General features: G+C 38.9%; 1 protein-coding gene across 2 annotated transcripts in view; it reads right to left on the bottom strand.

The window, feature by feature from the left end:
* The window catches only part of RBL2 (RB transcriptional corepressor like 2), a 61,237-nt gene that overhangs the window by 13,630 nt on the left and 20,947 nt on the right, over nt 1-26,660 (bottom strand). For both annotated transcript variants that reach the window (XM_063655145.1, XM_054453499.2), the window contains exons 9-21: nt 22,497-22,663; nt 20,275-20,384; nt 19,467-19,570; nt 17,759-17,896; nt 16,516-16,680; nt 14,953-15,064; nt 11,931-12,200; nt 11,453-11,733; nt 11,189-11,365; nt 2,972-3,043; nt 2,202-2,307; nt 1,421-1,626; nt 347-511 (exon numbers count right to left, since the gene is read on the bottom strand). In XM_063655145.1, coding sequence (XP_063511215.1) covers nt 347-511; nt 1,421-1,626; nt 2,202-2,307; nt 2,972-3,043; nt 11,189-11,365; nt 11,453-11,733; nt 11,931-12,200; nt 14,953-15,064; nt 16,516-16,680; nt 17,759-17,896; nt 19,467-19,570; nt 20,275-20,384; nt 22,497-22,663 — 2,073 coding nt within the window. The remainder of the gene's footprint in view (nt 1-346; nt 512-1,420; nt 1,627-2,201; nt 2,308-2,971; nt 3,044-11,188; nt 11,366-11,452; nt 11,734-11,930; nt 12,201-14,952; nt 15,065-16,515; nt 16,681-17,758; nt 17,897-19,466; nt 19,571-20,274; nt 20,385-22,496; nt 22,664-26,660) is intronic.

Below are 26,660 nucleotides of genomic sequence, written 5' to 3'. Positions count from 1 at the left end.
CCTTTGGTAAGGAATCCAAAATTTCTTTCCCTAACAAATGTGGAAAATTGTTACAAATGGGATAAACACAAACTTCAGGTTTATAGCAAAATGTACAAATAGGAGAGGGAATAAAAAGAAATCCAAATCCCTTACCCTGTTTCCCACCCTAAAATTCTACCCCCTCCCCCTCAAAAAAAGCAAAAAAACAAAACAAACCCTGGGTTTTGCTTCATGAGGACTGACTGATCACTGCTCCCTGGCAGCTCTCATCACTCTAATGAGTGCCTAGGCTTAGCACAAACCCTGTTTCTAGCATCTGAAGCATTTTGGGGTTAGTAAAGGCCAAGATTGATGTTAGGCTCACCTTTGAAGGACTGTTGCTGAAGTAATAGAAAATCTTTTCTCGAGGAGAAAGCATTGTTTCATTTTTATGTGGGGAAATGTAGACAGGATGATTTTGAGACAACTGTATTCGGCGAGGGGAGCCTGTTCTTACAAATGGATAGGGAGAGAGTGGAGGAGCATCCATCTGTTTAAAAAAAATATATATCAGTAATTCTAAGAAAAAAAATTTATAATTAGGTATTTTTATTGAAAATGATTATTGAGTGAAGAGGTGTGCTAAACCAGTAGTTTTATGAATGATAGAGTGATGTATTAGCAATAACTTAACCTAAAGAAAAATATTCTAATAGCAAACCTTAAGTGCTTAGTTTGTGCCAGTTATTATTTTAAGCAATTTTTATACATTATTGTCATTTCATCCTTACAACAACCCCATATGCTAGGAACTAGTTATATTCCCATTTTATATATGAGGAAATGAGGTACGGATAAAATTTAATGATTTGCAAGGTTACCACCACTGTTAAGTACTGGAAAATTTGAACCCATGTAGCCTGTCTCTTGTACTACTATACTTTGTAGGGACTCCTCCAAATACAATCTTACTCGTTTAATGCTTAACAACCGTAGAACTTATACTGGTTAGGTAAATTATAGACCTCCTCAGTTTTACTTAATAGAATTATTTGTAAAACTATTTATTTATGAGACGGAGTCTTGTTCTGTCACCCAAGCTGGAGTGCAATGGCGCAATCTCAGGTCACTGCAACCACTGCCTCCCATGTTCAAACAATTCTTCTGCCTCAGCCCCCAGAGTAGCTGGGATTACACGTGTGTGCCACCACGCCCGGCTCATTTTTTTATTTTTAGTAGAGACTGGGTTTTACCACGTTGGCCAGGCTGGTCTTGAACTCCTGACCTCAAGTGATCTGCCCTCTTCAGCCTCCCAAAGTGCTGGGATTACAGGTGTGAGCCACCACACCTGGCCAAAACTAGTTTATATACGGACCAGGTGAATGGTCCATATATAAATCATAAATGATTCCTCAACACTCATGAGTGAAAAGTATGAAATAATCCCTGTCATACTTACTACATTTGCCTGTGAGTACTTCATGGCAAATGTCTTAATCTGTTTGATGTAGATGTTGTTGTAGAACTGAATGAGGTCTCCCCTCTCCTCTTCTTCCATGTCACTGTTGGCACCTGTGAGGCGAGTAGGTGTGGGAGGAGCACTGCTGGGCTGTGGAACTGGCAAGGTGCTGCTTGACCTCATGACTGGACTGGAGTCTCTACTGGCTGCAGCCAGGAGAACAAAGGGTGTCAATACAAAGGCTGCTAATATAGACTGTTTTAATTTTTAAAAAGTAGGAGAAAGGGAACAGCTACCTGCACTACTTGCTAATAACAGTGAATAGGCACTCTGTTCTTCACACCAAAAAGCAAAGCTCAGCTAGGATATTAACTTTATCCCTATGCCATAACCATAGCAAGGGCTTTCTGAGTAGTGTCCATTAATAAGTTACACCAAATTTTCTAGGACCTAAGCCCTGTACTAAGTGGTACAAAGCAACAGGTAGGGGATGGTATTTCCATAGCATGGTTCCAATTGACATATCAGACCTTTGTGGAACTCAGGCAAGCAGATTCCTCCCTGAAAGCTCTAATTCTCCTGGAGAAAAATGTTACGTAATATGTGCCCCAAAGCTATGTAATGGACAATTTTGCCACCTAGAATATGGTTTACTGATCTATAAAACACTTTCATAGGTTCTATAGTTATTTCATTTAGTAATGCTTGGTTACTTCTTCAAGGCCTAAAAAGTAAGAAAAGCTCCTAATTTTGTCTTGTAGTTCACAAAGATCCCACTTACTTCTATCTTTGTTTAGTTCTGTTGGAGAATTCTGATGGCTTCTGCTATCACTGCTGCCAGAATTTCTTCTTTTTCTTTTCCCTTTTATCAAAACACTTCTATACACCTTTAGAGAAACAATGAGAAGGGGACATAAACTAGTATTTGTTGAGCACACCCTTGGTGATAGGACCTTGATATATGTTACTTGGTTTTCACAATAACCTGTATAGCAATAGTTGTCCTCAGAAGAGGTTGAGAAACATAACTCAAATTATAACAGATCCAGGATTCAATCAGAGCCCGTCTAGCATCACATGCCAAGTACTACCTGCAGTACTACACTGCAGTAACAGCACCTAACCATAATGTCAAGTCATTCTAAGTAAGATACACAGATCTGGCCGATTTGCCTCTCAGAGATGAATGGTAATAAAGGCAAAGTGGGTTTTAAATTTCCATGTGACACTCTCTTGGTTAAACCTACAGTATGTTTACTAAACCAGAATGAAAGGTGACATAGAAACCAAGTAACTTCTTAATTCCTATCTATCTTGTGATTTTTCTGAATTAAGAAGGCAATCAAATATTTAACATTGTTGCCTTCTGAGGAAAAGAGAACTTAATCAACATGTGACATCAAGAATAAAGATTAAAGTAGAAACTTCCCTTAAGTAGAGTCCCAGGTGTTTATCTTGGAAAAAAGGCCACAGAGTCAACTATGGTTAATTTTTTGTATTCATCACAGACTTTAAGCTTTATTTTTCAGCCCATAGAGAAAATGTAGTTACCTGGCTCCGGGCCTGTGGCTGAGTCCTGTAACAACGCATAATGTTCTGGAAGGACTTATCTTCTTTTGTGACCTGGCAAACAATAAGAGTGCTCTGAGAGAGAAAGCAACTTCCACCATAATAGTGTGAGGAGCTCTGTGAACCTGCTGCCCAGTAAAAGGGGTGAAAATTATATAAAAGCTATTTAAAGTCTCTGGAAATGGTATTAACGGCATATAGCAAATGAAGATACACTGATTCAAGAATATCTGTTAAAATTCAGTAAAAACAATAGGAGTCTATAGTATGTGAATCAAGACTTAGAAGCCGGGTGCAGTGGTTCACACCTGTAATCCCAGCACTTTGGGAGGCTGAGGAGGGTGGATCACTTGAAGTCAGGAGTTCAAGACCAGCCTGGCCATCATGGTGAAACCCGGTATCTACTAAAAATACAAAAATTAGCCGGGCGTGGTGGCACATGCCTGTAATCCCAGCTACTGGGGAAGCTGAGGCAGGAGAATCACTTGAACCTGGGAGATGGAGGTTGCAGTGAGCTGAGATTGAGCCACTGTACAGCCTGGGCGACAGAGCAAGACTCACTCCCAAAAAAAGACTTGGAGTAGAAAAGTACAGTAACTGAAATGAAAAATTCACTAGAAGCTAGGGAAAACAGATTTGAACTAGCAAAAAAAAAGGATTAGCAAACATGAAGAAAGAGATTGTGTGATCTGAGGAACAGAGAAAGAATGAAGAAAAACAGCCTCAGAGAAATGTGGCACACCATTAAGGAAATCAACATACGTGTAATGGGAGAATCAGGAGAGGAGAGAAAGAAGCAGAAAAAAATGTTCAAAGAAATACTGAAAACTTCCCAAATTTATTAAATTACATATCCAGGACATTCAGTGACTTCCAAGTAGGATAAACTCATCCATACCCAGATATATCACAGTAAAAATGTTCAAAGCCAAAGAAAGAGAAAATATTGAAAGCACCAAGAGAAAAACAACTTTTCAGTTACAGGGACACCCCAATAAAACAAAATTTGACTTCTAATCAGAAACTACAGAGGCCAGGAGGCAGTGGGATAACATTCAAAGTGATGAAAGAAAAAATATTAAACTAAGAATCTAGTATTAAAAAGTTACTCAGGATTTTTATCTGTGAAATATCAATATTCAAAATTTTTGCAAGTTATCCTTCAGAAATGAAGGTGAAATAAATATACTCTCAGATAAACAAAAACAGAATTTGGTGCTAGCAAACCCCTTACAAGAAGTACTACACAAAATTCTAGAAGCCAAAAGCAAATGCCCCTGGACAACACTACACATGAAGAAAGCCAAGAGCACTGGTAAAGAGAATTATGTAATCGTAAATACAGTGTAACTGCATATTTCTTCTCCTTTCTTAACTGATTAAAAAATCAGTTATATAAAATAATATATATATAATGTACCCATAACATACAAAAATCTAATATATTTGCCAAAAACAGTACAAAGGAGGTAGACAGGAGCAAAGCCATATTGAGCAAAGGAAATTACTCCAGATGGCAACTCACATACACAGGAATGAATAAGAGAAACAGAAATAGGCTGGGCGTACTGGCTACACCTGTAATCCCAGCATTTTGGGAGGCTGAGGCAAGTGAACTGCTTGAGGCCAGGAGTTTGACACCAGCCTGGGCAACATGGCAAAACCCCATCTCTACAAAAAAATACAAAAATCAGCCGGGCATGGTGGCACATGCCTGCACCCTGTAGGCCCAGCTACATGGGAGGCTGAGGCAGAAGGATCATTTGAGCCCGGGAGGCAGAGGTTACAGTGAGTTGAGACTGCACCGCTGCTCTCTAGCCTGGGCGACAGAGTGAGACTCAGTCTTAAGAAAGAAAGGAAACCAGAAATTATTAATAAGGTTACTATAGCAAGTTTTAAATACATACTTACACTCCTTTCCTTTCTGCTACTTTAGAAGTCATAAAATTGTATCAATAATTTTAACAATGTATTGGTGGAGTTGTACATTTATGGATGTAATATGTGTAACGAAACAGTTAACACTTCTATATCTCACTGGAATTAAGTTAGTATAATCTGAAGCTGATTTTTGATAAGAGATATATGGTAAGCCCTAGGGCAACCACTACACACACACACACACACACACACATACACACAAGATGAAAAAAAAGTACTGACATTAAAATGCTTTTAGAAAATATTGACCTAATGCAAAAGCAAAGCTGAAAAGGCAAAGGGAAAGACATGAAAACAAAAAGTAAAATGGCAGATGTAAATCCAATTATATACATAGTCAAAAGGCAAAAGAAATCCAAATGTATTTTATCTACAGGAGATATTTTAGATTAAAAAAATACAAATATATTGGAAAATGAAAGGATGGAAAGATACAGACAGCAACCACAAGAAAGCTGGGTGACTATATATATATATCTCTCTCACACTATAAATCAGACTTTAGGACAAAAAAAGTTATTAAAAAGGGACATTCCATAATGATAAAAGGGTCAAGCCATCAGGAATCTGTAACAGTTATACACATACCTAATAACTGAGCACAAAAAATACTTAAAGCGAAAAGTGACAGAAGTGAAGGGAAAAGTAGACAATTCAGCAATAATATTTACAGATTTCAGTACCTCACTTTCAATAATGGAGAGAAGATCTAGGCAGATCAACAAGGAAACAGAACACTTTACTAACAATATAAAACAATTAGACCTAACAGACATCTACAGAACACTCTCCCCAACCTCCACAGAATACACACTGTTCTCAAATGTACTTCGAAATTCTCTAGGATAGAGCATATATGCTAGGCTATAAAACAATTCTTAATATATTTAAAAGAACTGAAATAAAACAAAGTGTGTTTTCAATCACAATGAAAGTAGAAATCAGTAACAAATTTGGGAAACTTACAAATACGAAGTTAACAACATATTGCTACGTAACCAGTGAGTCAATCAGAAGTCAAAAAAAGAAATCAGAAAATACTTTTGAAATGAAGACACCATACCAACACTCATGCAGCTAAAGCAGTGCATGGAGGAAAATTTATAGTTGTTAATGCTTACATTGAAAATGAAGAAGGGCCAAGGGCAGTGGCTCACACCTGTAATCCCAGCACTTTGGGAGGCCAAGGAGGGAGGACTGCTTGAGCTCAGGAGTTCGAGACCAGCCTGGGTAACATAGCAAAATCTCGTATCTACAAAAAATTAGCAGGGCATGGTGGTGCATGGCTGTGGTCCCAGTTACTCAGGAAGCTTAGGGAAGAGGATCACTTAAGCCCTGGAGGAAGGCTGCCGTGAGCACTACACTCCAGCCTAGGCAACAGAGCAAGATGCTGTCTCAAAAAAAAAAAAAAAAGAAAGAAAGGTATTGAGATATTAGAAAGGTATCTTATAAAAGATACTCAGATCTATGTAAAGGATTTGGAGAAAAAAGATATTAAGAGAAATAGTAAATGAATTACCTAAACATCCATCTTAATAGAAAAGGGCAAAAAGTAAACAGAAAGAAGGAAATACATTATATACTAATGAATAAAGAACACAAAAATAGATAAATGAAACCAAAAAGCTGGTTTTTAAAAGAAAAAGATCAAGAAAATTGACAAACCTTTAGCTAGACCAAGAACAAAAGGGAGGAGACTCAAACTACTACAAAAAGCAGGGCACGGTGGCTCATGCCTGTAATCCCAGCACTTTGGGAGGCCAAGGTGGATGGATCGCTTGAGGCCAGGAGTTCGAGACCAGCCTAGGCAACATGGGGAAATTCCATCTCTACTAAAAATACAAAAACTAGCTGGGCGAGGTGGCACAGGCCTGTAGTCCCAGCTACTCAGGAGGCCGAGGCACAAGAATCGCTGGAAACCAGGAGGCCAAGGTTTCAGTAAGCCAAGATCATGCCCCTGTATTCCAGCCTGGACAACAGAGTGAGACTCTGTCTCAAAAAACAAAAGAAGAGGACATTACTACTGACCTTAAAGAATAAAAAAGAACAGAAGGAAATATTATAATTATTTGCCAACAATTTAGCCCAGAGGAAACAGACAAATTCTTAGAAAGACATACACTACCAAAACTGATTCTAGAAGAAACAGATGATCTGAATAGACCTATAACAAATAAGAGACGGAATTATTCATCAATAAACTTCCCACAAGGAAAATCTCTGGTCTCAACAGCTTCACTGCTGAATTCTACCAAACTTTAAAACATTAATACCAAGAAGCTCATATCCATGGGTCTTTCAGGCAGCTGTAAATTAAAAAAAAAAAGGAAAAGGAAAAAAATATAATACCTAAATATAGAAGAGGGGAGAACACTTCCTACTCAATTCTATGACCAGTATTACCCTGATAATAAAACCAGACAAAGCCACAAGAAGAAAACTACAGACCAATGCCTCTTATGCATAAGGATAAAATTCCTTAGCAATCACTGCTGCATGTGGAAACTTGAAAAAATAAATCATTTTTTTAATTGAAAAAAAATTGCTCAACAAACTGTCAGCAAACCAAACCTAGCAACATATAAAAAGAATTCTAGGCTGGGCACCGTGGCTCACGCCTATAATCCCAGCACTTCGGAAGGCCGAGGCAGGTAGATCACCTGAGGTTGGGAGATTGAGACCAGCCTGACCAATATGGAGAAACCCCGTCCCTACTGAAAATACAAAATTAGCCAGGGGTGGTGGCACATGCCTGTAATCCCAGCTACTTGGGAGGCTGAGGCAGGAGAATTGCTTGAACCTGTGAGGCGGAGGTTGCGGTGAGCCAAGATTGTGCCACTGCACTCCAGCCTGGGCAACAAGAGCGAAATTCCATCTCAAAATAAATAAATGAAAGAATTACAGCAGCCGGGTGCAGTGGCTCACACCTATAATCCCAACACATTGGGAGGCTGAGGCATGAGGACTGCTTGAGCTTAGGAGTTCGAGACCAGCCTGGGCAACGTGGTAGACCCTGTCTACAAAAAATTTAAAAAATTAGCCAGGCATGGCAGCATGCACCTGTAGTCCCAGCTACTCAGGAGATGAAGGTGGGAGGACTGCTTGTAGTGAGCTATGATCTCACCACTGCACTCTAGCCTGGGTAACAGAGCGGGACACTGTCTCAAAAAAAGAAAAAAATAAGAATTATACACCATGACTGAGAGGGATTTATACCAGAAATGCAAGGCTGGTTTAACATAGGAAGATTAATCAGTGTAATATACTATATTAATAGAATAGAAAAAAATAAACACACGATCATCTCAATGGACACACAAGCATTTGACAAAATCTAATGCCCTTTCATGATAAAAAACACTCAATGAGCTAGGAAAAGAAGGGAACTTCCTCAACCTGATAAAGGGCATCTATGAAAAAAACCATAACTAATATCATACTTTAATAGTGAAAAACTAGATGCTTTCCACCTAAGATCAAGACAAGGATTTCTGCTTTCGACAGTTCTGTTCAACTATACTGGAGGTTCTAGCAAGATAATTAGGAAAGAAAAAGAAATAAAAGGCATCCAGTTTGGACAAGAAGTAAAATTATAAGCAGATCACATGATTTCCTACATAGTAATCCTAAGGAATCTACTAGAAAACTATTAGAACTAATAACTTCAGCAAGGTTGCTGGATACTAGATCAATATACAAAAATCTTTTTCTATACACTTGCAATGAACACGTTAACAATGAAACAACTACACTTGGAATAGCATCAACAAGAATAGGAATAAATTTAACAAAAGAATTGCAAACATACTCTGAAACGTACAAAACATTGTTGAAAAAAAACTGAAGATCTAAATACATGGAAAAACACCCTATGTTCATGGATCAGAAGATATAAAATTGTTATACTCCCCAAATGGATCTACAGATTCAGTGCAACCCTATCAGAATCCTAGCTTATTCCTTTGTGAAACTGATAATTTGATTCTAAAATTCATTTTTCAAGGGACTTTGAAAATAATCTTGAAAAGAAAAAAAAAGTAAGGGCACTCATATTTCCCAATTTCAAAACTTATAAGAAAGCAACTCTCTAATCTAGAGAATATGGTATCGCATAAGGATAGGCATATAGTCCAGTGGAACAGAATTTAGAGTTCAGAAATAAACCCAAATGTTGTCAACGGTCAATTGATTTTCAAGGAGGGTACCAAGGCCATTCAGTGAGGAAAAAAATCTTCAACAATGGTGCTGAGACAACTGCACAACCACATAATCAGAATGGAAATGGACTGCTACCTCATACCATACACAAAAATTACTCAAAATTGATCAAAGACCTAACTATGAGATAAAACTATAAAAATCAAAAGACCTTGGGTTTGGCAACGGATTCTTAGGACACCCAAAGTGCAAGTAACAAACCAAAAAACAGGTAACTGGACTTCATCAAAATTAAAAACTTTTATGCTTCAAATGACACTATCGAGTAAGTGAAAAGATACACTGAATGGGAGAAAATATTTGCAAATCATACATCTGAGAAGGTAGTTGTATCCAAAATAAAGAACTCCAACAACTCAATAATAACACAATTTTAAAATGGGCAAAGGATTTAAAGATATTTCTCCAAATAAGATATACAAATGGCCAGTAAGCACATGAAAAGATGCTTGACATCCTTAGTTATCAGGCAAATGAAAATCAAAACCACAATGATCTATCACCCAATACCCGCTAAGATGGCTATAATAAAAATAATAAGTTGGCAAGGATGTGGAGAAACCGGAACTCTTGTGCATTACTGGTAGCAGTGTCAAATGGTGCAGCTTCTGTGGAAAACGGTACGGTGGTTCTTCAAAAAAGTTAAACATAATATCACCATATGACCCTGCAGTTCCACTCCTAGGAATAAACTCAAAAGGACTGAAAATGGGCACTCAAACAGGTACATGATATACCTGTTCACAACAGCGCTATTCACTATAGCCAACAGGTGGAAACAGCCCAAATATCCATCAGTGTATGAGTGGAGAAAAAAATTGTGCCTATCCATACAATGGAATATCATTCAGTCATAAAAAGGAATGAAGTACTGATACATGCTGCAACATGGATAAACCTTGAAAATATTATCCTAAGTAAAAGGAGCCATACACAAGAGGTCACATATTGTACCATTTCTATAAACGATTAAGAACAGGTAAATCCCTACAGCCAGAATGCCAACTGCTGGTTGCCAGGTGCTGTGGGAGGTAGAATGGGGAGAAACTACTTAATAGGAAAGGAGTTTTACTTTGCAGATACGGAAATGTTGTGGAACTAGATAGAGGTGGTGAGTATACAACCATTTATTACACTTACTACTGTAAATGTGCTAAATGCTCCTAAATTGTTCAATTTAAAATAGTTAATTTGGCTGGGCCCAGTGGCTCATGCCTGTAATCCCAGCACTTTGGGAGGCCGAGGTGGGCAGCTCACCTGAGGTCAGGAGTTTGAGACCTGCCTGGCCAACATGGTCAAATCCCATCTCTACTAAAAATGCAAAAATTAGCCAGGCATGGTGGCACATGGCTGCAATCCCAGCTACTCGGGAGGCTATGACAGGAGAATTGCTTGAACCTGGGAGGCAGAGGTTGCAGTGAGCTGAGATGCACCACTGCACTCCAGCCTGGGTGACAAGAGTGAAACAATATCTCAAAAAAAAAAAAAGAAAAACCCAGTTAATTTTATGTTATGTGAATTTCTCCTCAGTAAGTTATTTAAACAAAGTAAGATAGTAAGTGTTAATGAGAAAGCGGAGAAACTAAAATCTTTATTATACTGCCATGTAAGTGTAAAATGGTACAGTACTTTGGAAAACAATCTGGCAATTCCCTAAATAGTTAAAACATAGTTAATGTAAGACCCAGCACCCATTCCTAGGTATATACCCTAGAGAAATGAAAATACATGTCTATACAAAAACCCAAACACAAATGCTAATAGCAGTATTATGCATATATGCCAAAAGTAGAAACAACTAAAATATACATTAGCTAATAAATGGATAAAAATACTCTCATATAACTATACAATGGAATATTATGTTCTAAAATTGTAGTGAGTATTGCACGTATCTGTGAATATACTAAGACCTATTTAGTTGTGCATTTTAAATAGATGAATTATAGAGCATGTAAATTGTATCTCAAGAAAGCGGTTAAAAAATGTTCTCAGTAATGAAGACCTATCTTTGCCTTTACAATTCCAAATGGTACTCACCTTTGCCATCACATAAATGGCACACATTAATAACTGGTCCAGATGTCTGTCCATCATAAGTTCAGGACACTGAATTATGGAGAATTCAAAGCAGGTCCAGATTTTTTTCCTCAGTTCATCTGAAATATCTAGTTTGGCACAGAGATCCCGAAGGCGGACAGCTGCTAAATGGTATACCTAGGTGATAAACAAAAACATTTCAAACTTTGTTTAACACTTGTATTTCCCAAGCTCATGCTCTGATAAGGGTATGTGAAAAATTACCTTTCTAAAGAAAAGCGATAAAGAGCTGGTCTTCCTGGGTCTATTACTACTGCTGGTTACAGACTGGCCTTGCTTCTGCTGTTGGCCACCTGGGGAAATCTGTTGAATTGCCACTTGACCAGGGACTTGCAAAGTTGTTCCTGTCACCTGTTGAGAGCTCAGACTTCCAGCCAGGGCCTGAGCATTGAGGGGCTGGATGGAGCCTGTCACAGCTTGTGCCTGCCCCCCAACATTGACTTGGACAGGGAAGAATGTTATCCCTCCATTTTCATTGGCAATACCTAGTGACAGAGAAAAAAAGCATGAAGAAAATGTTGATGATAAGAGGTTCTCCGGGCACAGGTTTACAATTTCTGCTCTCCCAAACCCTCTCTCCCCATCACTCCTCTGTCCCCTATGTCACTCTAGCCAAACCTCGGGTAACTTTTCAATACATGCCACAGAGAAGGAACTCAATATCCAACTCTGCCTTCCTTACCTTGCACAGGAATGGTTACCGTTTGCCCATTGTTGGCTGTGACAGTGGCGGTTGCCATGGTGACCAAAGTCTGTCCAGGAACTGGTGTGACAGAAACAGTCTCCCCAGATACATTCTGCACAGGGACAGCATTGACTAGGGGCTGTGGGGGCATGCGCCCAGGTGTCCCTCCATCAGAGGGGCTATCATTCTCAACAAATAGCCGCCTTCTGGTAGTGCTGGCTGGTGGGGAGCTGTACCTATCGTATAATGTGGCTGGAGATGTTATGCCTAGGGTCAAAACAAATCAAACAAAGCATTTAACTCAAGGAGACTCAGATCTGACTTCCGTCCAAGCTGTTATGTTAAAAAATAACTACAGTGTTTGAAATACTTCATAATTCAAAAAGCAAACAAGAATTACAGAAGTCATATCTTACCTATATTCATTAGTGAAATTTCATTAGTGTTCAGTGAACACTACTGACAGCAAAATTTTAAAATGGAATTTTTTGTCTTGCAGTGTTCCTTTCTCCACTCCCCCTTCCCCAAATCAGACCTGACTCTGTCTTCCACTACTAAAGAACCTTCATGATTTAGGGGCAATTTAAGGAATTACCCTATTTTTCTATATTATATTTTTCTATAATATTTTCTATCATATCCATTTTCTACCTACCACTCATGTAAGATGTGATTTTACTACAGAGCCACTATTTGATAAGGGGACATGATTGGTAGTATGTCATCTAGGAGCATTCTGCCACCAGTTTTATCAATTTTGATCTCTTTTTCCACATATAAAAAATTATTACAACTCAATAATGTTCTTAAGCAAGGTGGACATGCATGATTTGGATTCAGTTAAGCATAATTTATTTTTTTAAAACAGTTTATGTACCATAAATTTCATCTATTTAAATTATACAATTCAATGGTTTGAGGCAAATTGTTACTATTTTTATTTTTTGAGACAGAGTCTTACTCTATCACCCAGGCTGGAGTGCAGTAGCCTGATCTCGGCTCACTACAATCTCTGCCTCCTGGGTTTAAGTGATTCTTGTGCCTCAGCCTCCCGAGTAACTGGGATTAGAGGCATATGCCACCAGTTATGGCTAATTTTTGTATTTTTAGTAGAGATGAGGTCTCACCATGTTGGCCAGGCTGGTCTCGAACTCCTGACCTCAGGTGATCCACCCGCCTTGGCCTCCCAAAGTGCTGGTATTACAAGCTAGTTTTTTAAAATTGTGGTTATATATATATAACATAACATTTACCATTCAACCATTTTTAAGTGTATGATTCAGTGGTACACAACCCATTATGGCTTAGTCTATTTTTAAGTATTCACACCAATGTCTGAATTTTTGAGAAGCATTTCTTCCTTCTTCTGTGTCCACTTCTAAGAGCTGTGCATCAGAGTGTTTTTAAAATTTAAAATATACGTAGGAAGTTTGTAAGAAGTACTGATAGGAGTAAATCCTAACAAACTGTGGCTTAACATTTCTATTTCCAGATGATACAAAAGTAAATAAACTTACTAGATTTGTATTTGGTACAAAGCTGCAGAATCAGAAAGAATAAGATTATGATCATTTTTTCTTATAAAATATCAAGAGATCTCAGGAAAACTGAGAAGTGATAAGTACAAAGAAAATGAAGTTTAAAGTCAAGTCTTCCTAATCTGTAGATTAGGGAAGGGAAAATTCTACAAAAATAGACTAAGAAAGACCAGCTGTCAGATCTTTCAAAAATGAGGACTTTTCATAAGGATCATCCATGTGTATTAAGTATACACTCAGAGTGATTTTTTTTGGGGGCGGGGGTAGAGATGGCATCTTGCTATGTTGCCCAGGATGGTCTTGAATTCCTGGGTTCAAGTGATCCTCCCCACTAGGTCTCCCACAGTGCTGGGGTTACAGGCATGAACCACCATGCCCAGCCTAGAGTGATTCCTGACTTTAAAACTGGTATTTCTTCTATCGCCAGTTCTTATCAATTACATTATAAAACTGATCTAGAAATAAGAATATTCTTTTAATTGGATCCAAGGATTCAGAACTCTCTGGATTTACTGAATTGCTCTTTAAAAAGTAGTTCTATCTCACATATGTAAACTAAAACCTTTCACCTTGCAGATGAAAGGCACCTTAGCAGCTGCCTAAAAAATATAAACCAGATGGATAGCAAAACTGCCCTTTTCTGTATTTCTTGGGCCAGCACTAACGTCACATTAACTAGGGTAGCACAGCTCAACAAAGTGGAACATACTCAGTTGTCTTAACTCACTGGCTTGTCTATACCTAACTGGATCATGCAGCTCTATCTTTAAGAAGGCTTTTCTATTTCTCCTGATTTTAAAAGTAATACGTATTTGCCTTAAAAATTTTACAGAAGTCACCAGGAATTCTATCACCCAACAATGATCTTAACAGTTTGGTTTTTCCATTTCCACTATTTTGTATGCTCATAAATAAACATACACTTTAAAAATAGGGATCATATTAAATACACAGCAGTCGGCTGGGCACGGTGCCTCATGCCTGTAATTCCAGCAATTTGGGAGAACGAGGTAGGCGGATCACTTGAGGTCAGGAGTTCGAGGCCAGCCTGGCCAATATGGCAAAACCCCTTCTCTACTAAAAATACAAAAATAAGCTAGGCGTGGTGGCGCATGCCTGTAGTCCCAGCTACTCAGGAGGCTGAGGCATGAGAATCGCTTGAACCCGGCAGGCAGAGGTTGCAGTGGGCTGAGATTGGGCCACTGCACTCCAGCTTGAGTGACACAGCAAGACTCTGTCTCAATAAATACATAAATAAATAAATAAAGCAGTTTATCCTTTTTAAAAGATACCTGTTATATCATGCATTTTCCTGTGTTCTTAGTCTTTAAAGGCCCTTCTTTTAAGTGATCCATGTGGCACAAAAATGCATGGAATATTTTCTTCTAGGTATACCCTATTAACTTCACTTCTAGGGTTAGATGAAATTTAAATTTCCAGATAGTAAGCCCCAAAATATTCGCCTAGTATTTTAAACTTACTCCTTCCAAGTCCTCCAGTATCAGCACGAACTTCAGTCACCCTTCTGGGAGTCAAAGGGGAGCCAGCAATGCAAATTTCATCTGCCCTTTCCAGGTTCTGAGGTGGCATGACCTATGAAGAATTGGTTACACAGAATGCCAGTATCCAAAAAAGCACTTTAATTAGAAATACAATAGTAATCTAAGGCAGAAAAAGTATCTTAACAATTATTCCATCTCAATAAAATCAGCTGTCTTTCCCATTTTCATAATAAAGTTAAAAAAAAAAAACTTTTGGCAGTCAAAAAATTCAAAACCTTGTAATTGGATACTAAATATGAGTCAAACTTCATTACTGGTTTGGAGAGTTTGAATATCAACCACTCTAAAGCAGGGGTCCCCAACCCCTGGGCCATGGACCATGTTAGGAACTGGGCAACATAGCAGGAGGTGAGCAGCAGGCGAGTGAGCATGCGAGCAAAGCTTCATCTGTATTTACAGCTGCTCCCCATCGCTCACATTGCCGCCTGTGCTGGCCTCCTGTCAGATTAGTGGTGGCATTAGATTCTCACAGGAGTGTGAACCCTATTGTGAACTGCACACATAAGGGATCTAGGTTGCATGCTCCTTATGAGAATCTAATGCCTGCTGATCTGTCACTGTCTCCCACCACCCCCAGATAGGACCATCTAGTTGCAGGAAAACAAGCTCAGGGCTCCCACTGACTCTACATTTTGGTGAGTTGTATATTTCATTATATATTACCATGTAATAATAATAGAAATAAAGTGTGCAATAAATGTAAGGCAGTTGAATCATCCCAAAATCTCCCCAACCCCCAACCCTGTCCATGGAAAAACTGTCTTCCAGAAACTGGTCCTTGGTGCCAAAAAGGTTGGACCACCGCTCTGTGGGAAAGAAACTTGATAAGGAGATCAAGAAAGAACACTGAATTTTTACTCTGTCACCAAAATCTTAGGACAGCCACAAATTATCTGACTCATTTCCTCTTTGACATGGGGTGAAGTGTGACAGGTTGCCTACCTTACTTAAGGGTGTATGTCTGCTGCCTAAACCCTGAAGGCTGGGCAGTGAGCCAAGGCCATGGTGCCCAGCCAAGGAACAGGTGTCCCTGAGAACCCCAACATCCCAGAGAAGATCTGAGAAACTACCAAGGAAAACAGTCCCATCGTGCACACACATAGTAGGCAAAGAGCCAGAAAATTAGCGTAAAAACAGCTTAGCGATGGGAGGTGGCGAGGATCTTTAGAGCTGTCCTGCTGCTACCTAGGAGTACCCTGTATATAAGTCTTTTATTTTTCCCCACCACCTCTGCCTCCGCCATATGTAAGTCTTAATAAACCTATCTACTTGCCAAGCTGGACTTGTCTGAGTCATTCTTTGGTCTCTTGGCACCTTCCCAATTTGTGGGTAGAGAGGGACATTACAGTCCAAGATTTTTCTCATAACAAGGTGTAATTATAACATATTAAACCTAATTGCCACCCTCCCATCCCCAAAAGGATTATTAATAGATTAGCTATTGATGTATTTTTCTCATAAAAACATGTTATTTTCACAAACCTCTTCACATGTAGGAACTCTGTTTTCATTGTCTCTAATTTTTTCCCAGAGTGGAGACTCTGGTTTCCATGCCAAATGATCTAAGATCTGTTCTTCAATCTGATTAAGGTGTTTTACCACCTCTCTACAAAGGCCATCTTCTGCTCTAATGAATACTTCTATCACCTGAAATAAAAAATGTCTTGGTTCACTGAATAATTATTAAATATTTTAAAATATTTAGACAAGAAATTGGTCAAAATTACAAGTTGAAGTATTATTTTGAAACAGCTGCTCTTCCTTTTACTGTCTTTGTAAATAATTATAGTTCAAACTATAAATTATATAACATGGTTTAACATTGTGATGTATTTCAAAATTTTTTAATGAAAATACATGTTTTGTACATTGAGGTTGAAAAACATTACTCTTAAAATTTCATATAAAAATCTCTAAACATTTAATCTATGCCACTATAAAAATTAGTTTTGACTATCTTATGAGAGTTAAGGTAAACTCATATGCTAAGTCAGTATCAAGAAATAGCTACCAGCCTGTAATCCCAGCACTCTGGGAGGCCGAGGTGGGCAGATCACGAGGTCAGGAGATCGAGACCACCCTGGCTAACATGGTGAAACCCCATCTCTACTAAAAATACAAAAAATTAGCCGGGTGTGGTGGCGGCCGCCTGTAGTCCCAGCTACTCGGCAGGCTGAGGCAGGAGAATGGCGTGAACCTGGGAGGTGGAGCTTGCTGTGAGCCGAGATGGCGCCACTGCACTCCAGCCTGGGCGACAGAGCAAGACTCCACCTCAAAAAAAAAAAAAAAAGAAATAGCTACCAAATCAGTGCTTTAACTCTATGCCTCTCTGTAACACATGAAAGATAACTTTTTATTTTTTTCTGACATTTTCAATGGTATTTAATTTTCATAAATTAAAAAAAGGCTGCTATACAAGATTAGCTAGTGACATGTGTGCTACTTTTTTTAAGCCTCCTCAGCTCATAAAAATCACAGTATTCTAAAAACTTTTATTAGATAGAGAGGAATCAAAGCTTTTACCCAAAATAGATCTTTCATACAATATTAAAAGAATTTACATAGGTCTTAAGATTCTATTTCTTTTCTACGCCACAAATAGAGATTAACTATGTAAATAAAAACAGAATAAATGTACTTAGATGTTAACTTGAACTAAATGACTAACAACAGGAAGTTGGTCTCATCTACAATATCCCCATTAGTATCATATTTTAAAAAATACCTTATAAAAATGATAAAGAGGCACATCAAATATTTCAGTAATAAATGGAAAATTCCCAGGAGGCTTATAAGAAAAAGTGACGACCTCAAGGCAGCAGGCCAAGAGAGATCTGTGGAACGCATCTTGTTCCAGAATACCCTATAAAATAAAGTTATTAGCATTTAGAAACATTTACTTAGTCTAAAAAGTCATTTCATACTCAGTGAACTTCAGTGAAAATACCAAAGAAACTCTCATTTTCTGAGTGAGTGCAAAGTGTGTCCTTATTTTCTTACAAAACCTTTCTTAATTATATAAATAAAGCCCATTTTTTAGTAGAGGAAATATATAAAAGGAATGTATGAGAATTTTAAAACTTTACCTATTATAAAATGTATCTTAAAAGAGATTACATCTCTAACCAAAATACACACACACCCTGATGCTTAGAAGAACAATGACAGGGAAAGATGTTTCAAAACAGTATTTACAGTAAGTGCTATAAAAAACTGAAAGGGGGACCAGGCGCGGTGGCTCACGCCTGTAATCCCAGCACTTTGGGAGACCAAGGTGGGCGGATCACCTGAGGTCAGGAGTTTGAGACCAGCCTGACCAACGTGGTGAAACCCCATCTTTACTAACGATAGAAAATTAGCCAGGTGTGGTGGCACACACCTGTAGTCCCAGCTACTCAGAGGCTGAGGCAGGAGAAGCGATTGAACCCAGGAGGTAGAGGTTGCAGTGAGCCAACGTTGCACCACTGCACTCCAGCCTGAGCAACAAGAGCGAAACACTGGCTCAAAAAAAAAAAAAAAAAAATATTGAAAGGGGCCAGGCAGGTGGCTCATACCTGTAATTCCAGCACTTTGGAAGGCCGAAGCAGGCAGATCACCCGAGGTCCAGAGTTTGAGACCAGCCTGGGCAACACTGTTCAAGAATCGCTTGAATCTGGGAGGCAGAGGTTGCAGTGAGCCGAGATTGCGCCACTGCACTCTAGCCTGGGCAACAGAGTGAGACTCTGTCTCAACAACAAACCCAAAAAAACAGAAAGGAAGGCAGGCAGGCAGGTGACTGGCTAGATGACCATGTACCAAAAGTGAATATGTTTATCACAGGATGACATTAATCATAGATGATTTTTATTTTCTTCTTTTTGCTTATAATTTTCCAACATTGTCAATAATTATTATTTTTTAGTTAAAAGCTACTGAAGCACCAAAGGCACAGGCAACAGGCCAGGTGCAGTGGCTCACGCCTGTAATCCTAGCACTTTGGGAGGCCAAGGCACGCAGACCACCTGATGTCTGGAGTTCAAGACCAGCCTGGCCAACGTGGCAAAACCCCATCTCTACGAAAAATACAAAAATGAGCTGGGCATGGTGGCGCATGCCTATAATCACAGCTATTTGGGAGACTGAGGCAGGAGAATTGCTTGAACCCAGGAGGTGGAGGTTGCATTGAGCTGAGATCGTGCCACTACACTCCAGCCTTGGCGACAGCATGAGACTCCATCTCAAATAGGTAAATACATACATACATACATAAATACATACATACATAAAACAAAAGCACAGGCAACTAGTGAAAAAATATATTGGATTTCATCAAAATTAAAAACTTTTGTGCATGAAAGGAGACTATAAATAAACTAAAAAAACAACCCACAGAATAGGGCAGGAAGGAAATTATGTTTCATTGCGCTGATCAATACATTGGTTATTTTACTCACAGATAAATCCATGTCTCCTAGTCTTTTTTGTTCCTGCTCAATAACAGATTCTAATACTTTATAGTAAAGCATCTCCGCAAAACGAAAATGTTTGCTGGCAATTTCTGTAGAAATAATAAAAAAAAAAAACCCACAAAAATGGCACACAAAGAAAATAAAGGCCCATTCCTCCTCCTTTACTCACAAAATAAAATTTAAAAACCAACCCAATACTTTAGATATGCACACTTCTTATGATTGGTGTTTTAATTATCCCTAAGATACCTTAATTTTCTTCATGGTAACAGTCACATTTTTCTAAAATTATTAAATGAAATTTGCACATAAAGAACTGTAATATCATTTAAGACTTACACCCTTTTTTTCCCCCTCTATGTTTGAACAAAACAGACCAATGCTAAGAGGTATGTAATTGGCTTACTACTCCACACCTACTTAGTTCCAATTGCTGACATCAAACAATTCCTAGGCCAGGTTTGGGCCCATAGCAGTGATATCTTCTGTCCTTATTCTCAATATGTTGAAGAATCACTACACTTTTATTTAATTTCCAGTTTACAAAAAAACCCTAAAGATTTGCAGATAAAAAAGCATCAGAAGTCCAATATAATAAAGATACCACTCTAAAATTTCTATCTTACTGAGAAGGGCTCAGAAATCAGTTGGTTGACCTGAAGAACTGGACAGCCATATCCTAGCCTTCAGTCTAAAGTCATAAATCTTTTCCTCATCTTTCTTAGTTAGTAAGAAATGACTCCATTTAGTTAAACTTCAAACATAAAAGCAGAATAACAACATTAAACCTTACCTTTAGCACAATTACTGAAATCCTCATCTGGCTGGAAATGCTGAGAATATATTTCAAACATTTCTTTCAGTCTGTTAGCAATAGCCTGGGTTGGATCTCTGGAACATGTCCTAAAAAAGGTAATGAGAAATAACATAATTTAAAGGTCTTGTCAAGTCACAAGGGGATAAAATGTTTCTATAATTTCACTAACATGTAAATATAAAACACTCTGAACAGAAACTATACACTTCCCAAATTAATCCAAGAGATCCCATACTTCCTTTTCAAAGGTGGTGGTATTACCAGTTTGAATGAAAAAAAAACTTTTCTTGTGGGAGCTACACCTTTTATTTTATTTTATTTTTTTGAGACAGAGTCTCGCTCTGTCACCCAGGATGGAATGCAGTGGTGCAATCTTGGCTCACTGCAACCTCCACCTCCCAGGTTCAAGTGATTCTCCTGCCACAGCCTCCGAGTAGCTGGGACTGCAGGCACCTGCCACCACGCCCAGCTAATTTTTGTATTTTTAGTACAGATGGGATTTCACCATGTTGGCCAGGCTGGTCTCGAACTCCTGGCCTCAAGTGATCCACTTGCCTCAGGCTCCCAAAGTGTTAGGATTACAGGAATGAGCCACCTCGCCCGGCCGGGGCTATACCTTTCAGTGCAGGAAGTTTAGCAACCTTGGCCTGGGCCCATTCGATATCTATGACTGTCCCCCACCTGTCCTACACATCCCCAGTCACTGATGATCCCAAACTCGCCCTTAACTATTTCCCTAGAGGGCAGTAAAACTCCCATTAAGAACACCTGGAAGAAAATAGAATGAAGGGGTGTAAAACCCATACTACAGACTCATATAAACTGTTCCTGGCATTCTACATTTTTTTCCCACGAATGAGGTTTATTTTAGTCTTTTCATTATTAGAATGCAATATATGTTCAATGCAGAAGCATTATACAAATTATCACCATGTAAGCTTTTTGTAACAACTGTTTTTATCTTGATCACAAATATATATATAATTATATACATATTCTTTGTGAAAATGAAGCAAGTTTAAAAAATTATAAAGAGAATAAAAATCAATTATAGTCCTGCTAGAGATAACTACTGAATACATATACAAGCAGAATTTTTCTAGGAACACACACACACATACCTTTCAACAAAAATAGGACCCTTTATTTTACCTAGTATTTACTGGTAATATTTATTTAACCCCACTAATGGTACCTAAGATTTAAAATGCTGTTATGCCTAGTTAGAAACTGTAAAGCGATCTGGAAGATACAGAGATTAAGACGGCTTCTGAAATGTATTTACAAAATGCTTCTAAATTCAAGGCAAACAAGGTGCATCTGAAAAACATGACTCAGGAAGAGGCCACAGAGATATAACTTGTTGAGTATAAATCACAATCAAGTTTATGAATAAAGCAGACTTCATGAAAATGTAAAGGAAATGTAGTTGGCATTTAAGAAGCCTGGCTATGAGTGGGAAATTACTTATGTGTACATATAGGGTCTTCTTGATATACCACCATCAGAAATAAAATGGGGTCCTTTTGGTCTACGTCATCATATCATAAGGTTTTAGGACTGAGAGAGACCTTGGAGGTAACTTTTCAAATCAACTTGCCAAAGGTTATGCATAAGATGATGGGATTCAGCCTACTGAGCTTTTAATTAAAACTCAATGATACTCCTACCAGTCTCAGGGAGATCAAAGGAACTAAATGCAGTGAACTTCCTTTCCAGGATAAGGATGTTTCATAGAGCTTACAAAAGTTACAGTGGTTTTCGTCCTGCTTTATGAGCATGTGGAACTCTATTAATCTTTTCAAATCTGAGTCACCCTTCAGAAGTTACCTCAGGTTCAACCCTCTTCATAAAGTCCTTTGACAATTCCCATCATCACTGAGCTTCCCCCCGCCCCCACCCCACCACTCCCTGAAATCTTGAAAGAACAGTTGGCAATAAGACAGTTTTGTGCTTTATTCTACAGTGTCTGGTGTTATTAGTTACTGTGTCTTGTATTATATTAAAGAAATCTAAGGAAAGAAGATCTTCCACTTATACATCTTATTGCTAGGTCCTCTATAGACTCACAACAGGACTGAGTATACAGTTGATAAAAAATTATTCATGGGTGAATTAAGGCATTAATAATGAAAAAATAGGAAATTGGAAAATGGTCAATAGCCAAATCTTAGAAAGTAGACAGGGCTCAAACTAACCTGAGAATCTGTTCCAATTTCTCACTTGGTGCATTCCTGAGGCCTGTCAGCATGGTGTGAAGACGACTCAAGCTATGCGTAGCTGTAGAAACTGGGGTCACACAAGGGCTATTCTCCTTAATGTACCTAACACCAGTTAGTGGTGTGGAGATTCTAAGTGCTTTGGACTAAAGAAAAAAAAAATTACATAGAATTAATTTAAAAAGAACATTATTTTAGGCCAGAAAGACTTTAATTCACTTCACAAATGGGACTTCAAGCCAGTAAGACTTTATCTTTACAATATCAATACATTTTAGTGACTCAAATGTCACCATTCTTGGAATTTAAACATAACAGCATTAAGAGCCGCCAATATGCATGTGAAGACGAAGGTGTGAAAGAATAATTTGTATTTTAGCTAACTAAAAGTTTGTCTCTTAAAAGTTAAAACTCTAAAATAAGGTACAGCTCCCTACATTTCCTCTTGTAAAACTTATGCTCAGAGGCAAAGATAAGCATTCTGCTCACCTGAAAAAATTAAGACTATTATTCTCAGCTCTGAGAAACAGAATTTCACAATTCCCATCTACTGCTATTTTTGCAGACACTCAAAGATAAAAGAAAATTGTGAATTAAATTTGGTTCCAAAAAAAATCCATGATTTAACAAAAGCCTACTGATATGGTTTGGCTATGTCTGCATCGAAGCCTCAACTTGAATTGTATTTCCCAGAATTCCCATGTGTTGTGTGAGGCACCCAGTAGGAGGTAATTGAATCATGGAGGCCAGTCTTTCCCGTTCTATTCTTGTGATAGTGAATATGTCTCACGAGATCTGATGGCCTTATCAGGGGTTTCCGCTTTTGCTTCTTCCTCATTTTTCTCTTGCCACAGCCACGTAAGAAGTGCCTTTCGCCTCACACCATGATTCTGAGGACTCCCCAGTCATGTGGAACTGTAAGTCCAATTAAACCTCTTTTTGTTCCCAGTTTTGGGTATGTCTTTATCAGCAGCGTTAAAATGAACTAATACACCCACCATCCAAATATTCAAATTTGCTTCAGAGACATAATAAATTGAACATTCCCTAAAAAGGCAACTTGATGCAGAACAGCCTTCATTGGTCTTCCTGCCTCTCCTCTACCTTTGGTTACCAGAATCTATCACAGGTTTTCCCCCTAAGGTAGACAGGTCTTCAGAGAAATAAGTTAAAGTCAACATTCTTGACAATAAATATGGAGAAGATGTGACTTGGTGTCAAAGGAGCCAGTAAAACATCTTTCTGATTTTTCAAATAAACTCTGAAAGGTTAAGATAGCTTAACAATGTCTTTTAATATTCAAGATAAACCAAATTTCCCTGTGTATTAAATGTATTTATTCTAATTTTTTAAAAAACCTAGCGAAACTTTCACCTGGCAACAGAGCCAACTATTCAAGTTTCATAAGATACAGAAAAGCAGAGAAATTTACTGTATACAGAAACAAACCTACATGTTTTCTCTATGTCTTAAAGTGTAATACAACTAAGACTTTCACTTTGTTTCAAAGAAATTCATTCTATAATTAAGTCAATAAAATGATTTGGGTAGATTAATTGCATTCAAAAGGCTGCTCCCTGCCTTACAAGGTTTCTTGCAGCCAACTACTTCACTGTGCATAAACCAATGCCTACACTGGGAGGCACTGGGAGGGAAAAACACCTTGTACACAAACAGGAGAATCAACAGCAGCCAGCAGCATATAACCACATCACCCACAGGCAGCAGTAGTTTCACACAGGAAACTAGGTGTGACAACCACAAACAGCTTCCTGCCAGAGTCCTCAAGGTCAACATGGTGCTTCTTGGTAGCACTGTGCTTAGCTTAAAGCTTCCTGTTCATTCTGATCAAGAGGAATCTTTAACTTGGGTGCAAATATTAAGTCGGTATCTTAAAAATATTAGGATGTTCCATCTCCAAATGAAGACTTACAAAATTTGGAGTGACTCTGAGCTTTGTCCTTAGTCCTCTTGTATTCTCTCTCAATTCGTACCTCTAAGTAATCCCTCCTCATTTTATAGCTTTAAAAGCCATCTACAGCTGGGCACGGTGGCTCACGCCTGTAATCCCAGCATTTCAGGAAGCCGAGGCGGGAAGATCATGAGGTCAGGAGTTCAAGACCAGACTAGCCAAGATGGTGAAATGCCGTTTCTACTAAAAATACAAAAAATTAGCTGGGCATGGTGGCAGGCACCTGTAATCCCAGCTACTCAGGAGGCTGAGGCAGGAGAATCGCTTGAACCCAGGTGGCAGAGGTCACAGTGAGCCGAGATTGCACCATTGCACTCCAGCCTGGGTGACAGAGCGAGACTCCATCTCAAAAAAAAAAAGCTATCTGTACCCTGATGACCCCAGGACATATATACACAACCCCTAACCTCTACTGTGAACTGTGAACTCCGGTCTTGTATACCTCAACTGTCTATTCAACTTCTCTACTAGGATGCTTAAAAGACATCTTTAATTTAACATGCTAATAACCCTAACTCTTAATTCCCCTTCCCCAAGACTTGCTCTTCCCTCTTAATAAATTTCAGTAGTAAATGTTCCCCAAATGTCTACCATGTGCCAAGCGCTGCATACAACACTGGTCACAGCCTTGGTGAAGCTTATATTCTAATGCAAGGAGACAGGTAATAAACAATTCTTTCTACCTACCTCCCTACTTACTGTCAGACAGTGATAAATACGAAGAGAAACACTAGCAAGCAGAGTCAGGGGGAAAGAAGTCCTGAGGGTTGGGGAGGATGTTGTGGTTATTATTGACATAGCAGTTGGGTTATCAGAGACCAGAATGAAGTGAGAAGGAAGCCACATGAATCTCTTGAAGCAATACGGTTTAGGCAGAGGGAATTGCAAAGGCAAAGGCTTTGTGTTGCAGGCATGCTTGGCATATCTGAAGAACAAAAAAGGAAGTTAATGTGGCATAAGTGGGTGAGGAGGGAGGAAAGTAGATGAATTCAGAGAGAGCCAGGGCGAGATAACTTACAACATTACAGGCACTTGTCAGGATTTTAGCTTTTATATCATTCACCCAACTGGAGACATCACTGTTCTCTTTTTCTCATACCCTAGATACAAACCCTCAGTAAATCCTGTGGGTGCCATCTCCAAAATATGGCCCAGCTACAAACCATTCTCTGAAGCAAGCCACCATAAACTATTGCCAGAATCATTCCAATAGCTTCTTAACTCCCTACTTCCACCCTTGCCTCTAATCCCACTTTCCCAGAAGACCTTTAAAAATGTAAATCAGTCACTCTTCTTAATAACCCTCTTAATAGCTTTCACCTCAATCAGAGCAGAAGCAAAAGTCCTTACGATGGCTTCCAAAGCCTACACGGTCTGTCTGGCTCTCTTGTTCCCTCTTCCCTGCATTTCTTTTTCTTTTTTTTAAAGACAGGCTCTTGCTCTGTCACCCAGGCTGGAGTGCAGTGACGCGATCATGGCTCACTGCAGCCTGGAACTCCTGGGCTCAAGGAATCCTCCTGACTCAGCCTCGCAAGTAGCTGGGCCCACAGGTGGATACAACCATGGCCAGCTTATTTTTTGTATTAATATTTTATGTAGAGACGGGGTCTCGCTTTGTTGCCCAGACTAGTCTTGAACTCCTGGGCTCAAGCAATCCTCTGCCTCAGTCTCCCAATGTGCTAGGATTACAAGCATGAGCCACCACACCTGGCCTCCCGTCACTTCTTACCACTTTTTCCCTCACTCTATTCCTACCACACTAGCATTCTCACTGTTCCTCCAAAAAGCTAATCCTGTTCCAACCTCATGGCTTTGCATTTGTTATGCTCTCAGCTTCAAACACATTTACCCAGCTATTCATATGGCTTGCTTCCTCACTTACTTCTGGTGTGTGACACCGTTCCCAACCACCTTACCTACCACAGCCCACCCATCCCATTCTCCCCTCCCCTCAATATTTTGTATTACTACTCTATTTTCTTCATCTATTATCACCCAACATACTATATATTTACTTGTTTATCTCCTGTCCATCTCCCCACACTGGAATATAAGCTTCTTTAGAACAGGGTTCTCATGGTTATTTTGTTCACTGCTTTTTTATCTCCAGTGTCCAGGACATAACCTGACATATAAAATGCTTTAGGAATATCTGTTGAATGAATAAGCAG

Source organism: Pongo pygmaeus, chromosome 18 (assembly GCF_028885625.2).
Source record: "Pongo pygmaeus isolate AG05252 chromosome 18, NHGRI_mPonPyg2-v2.0_pri, whole genome shotgun sequence".
NCBI classification, from domain to species: domain Eukaryota; kingdom Metazoa; phylum Chordata; class Mammalia; order Primates; family Hominidae; genus Pongo; species Pongo pygmaeus.
The sequence above is the reverse complement of the archived record's forward strand: the minus strand, read 5'-3'. Positions and strand labels throughout refer to the sequence as shown.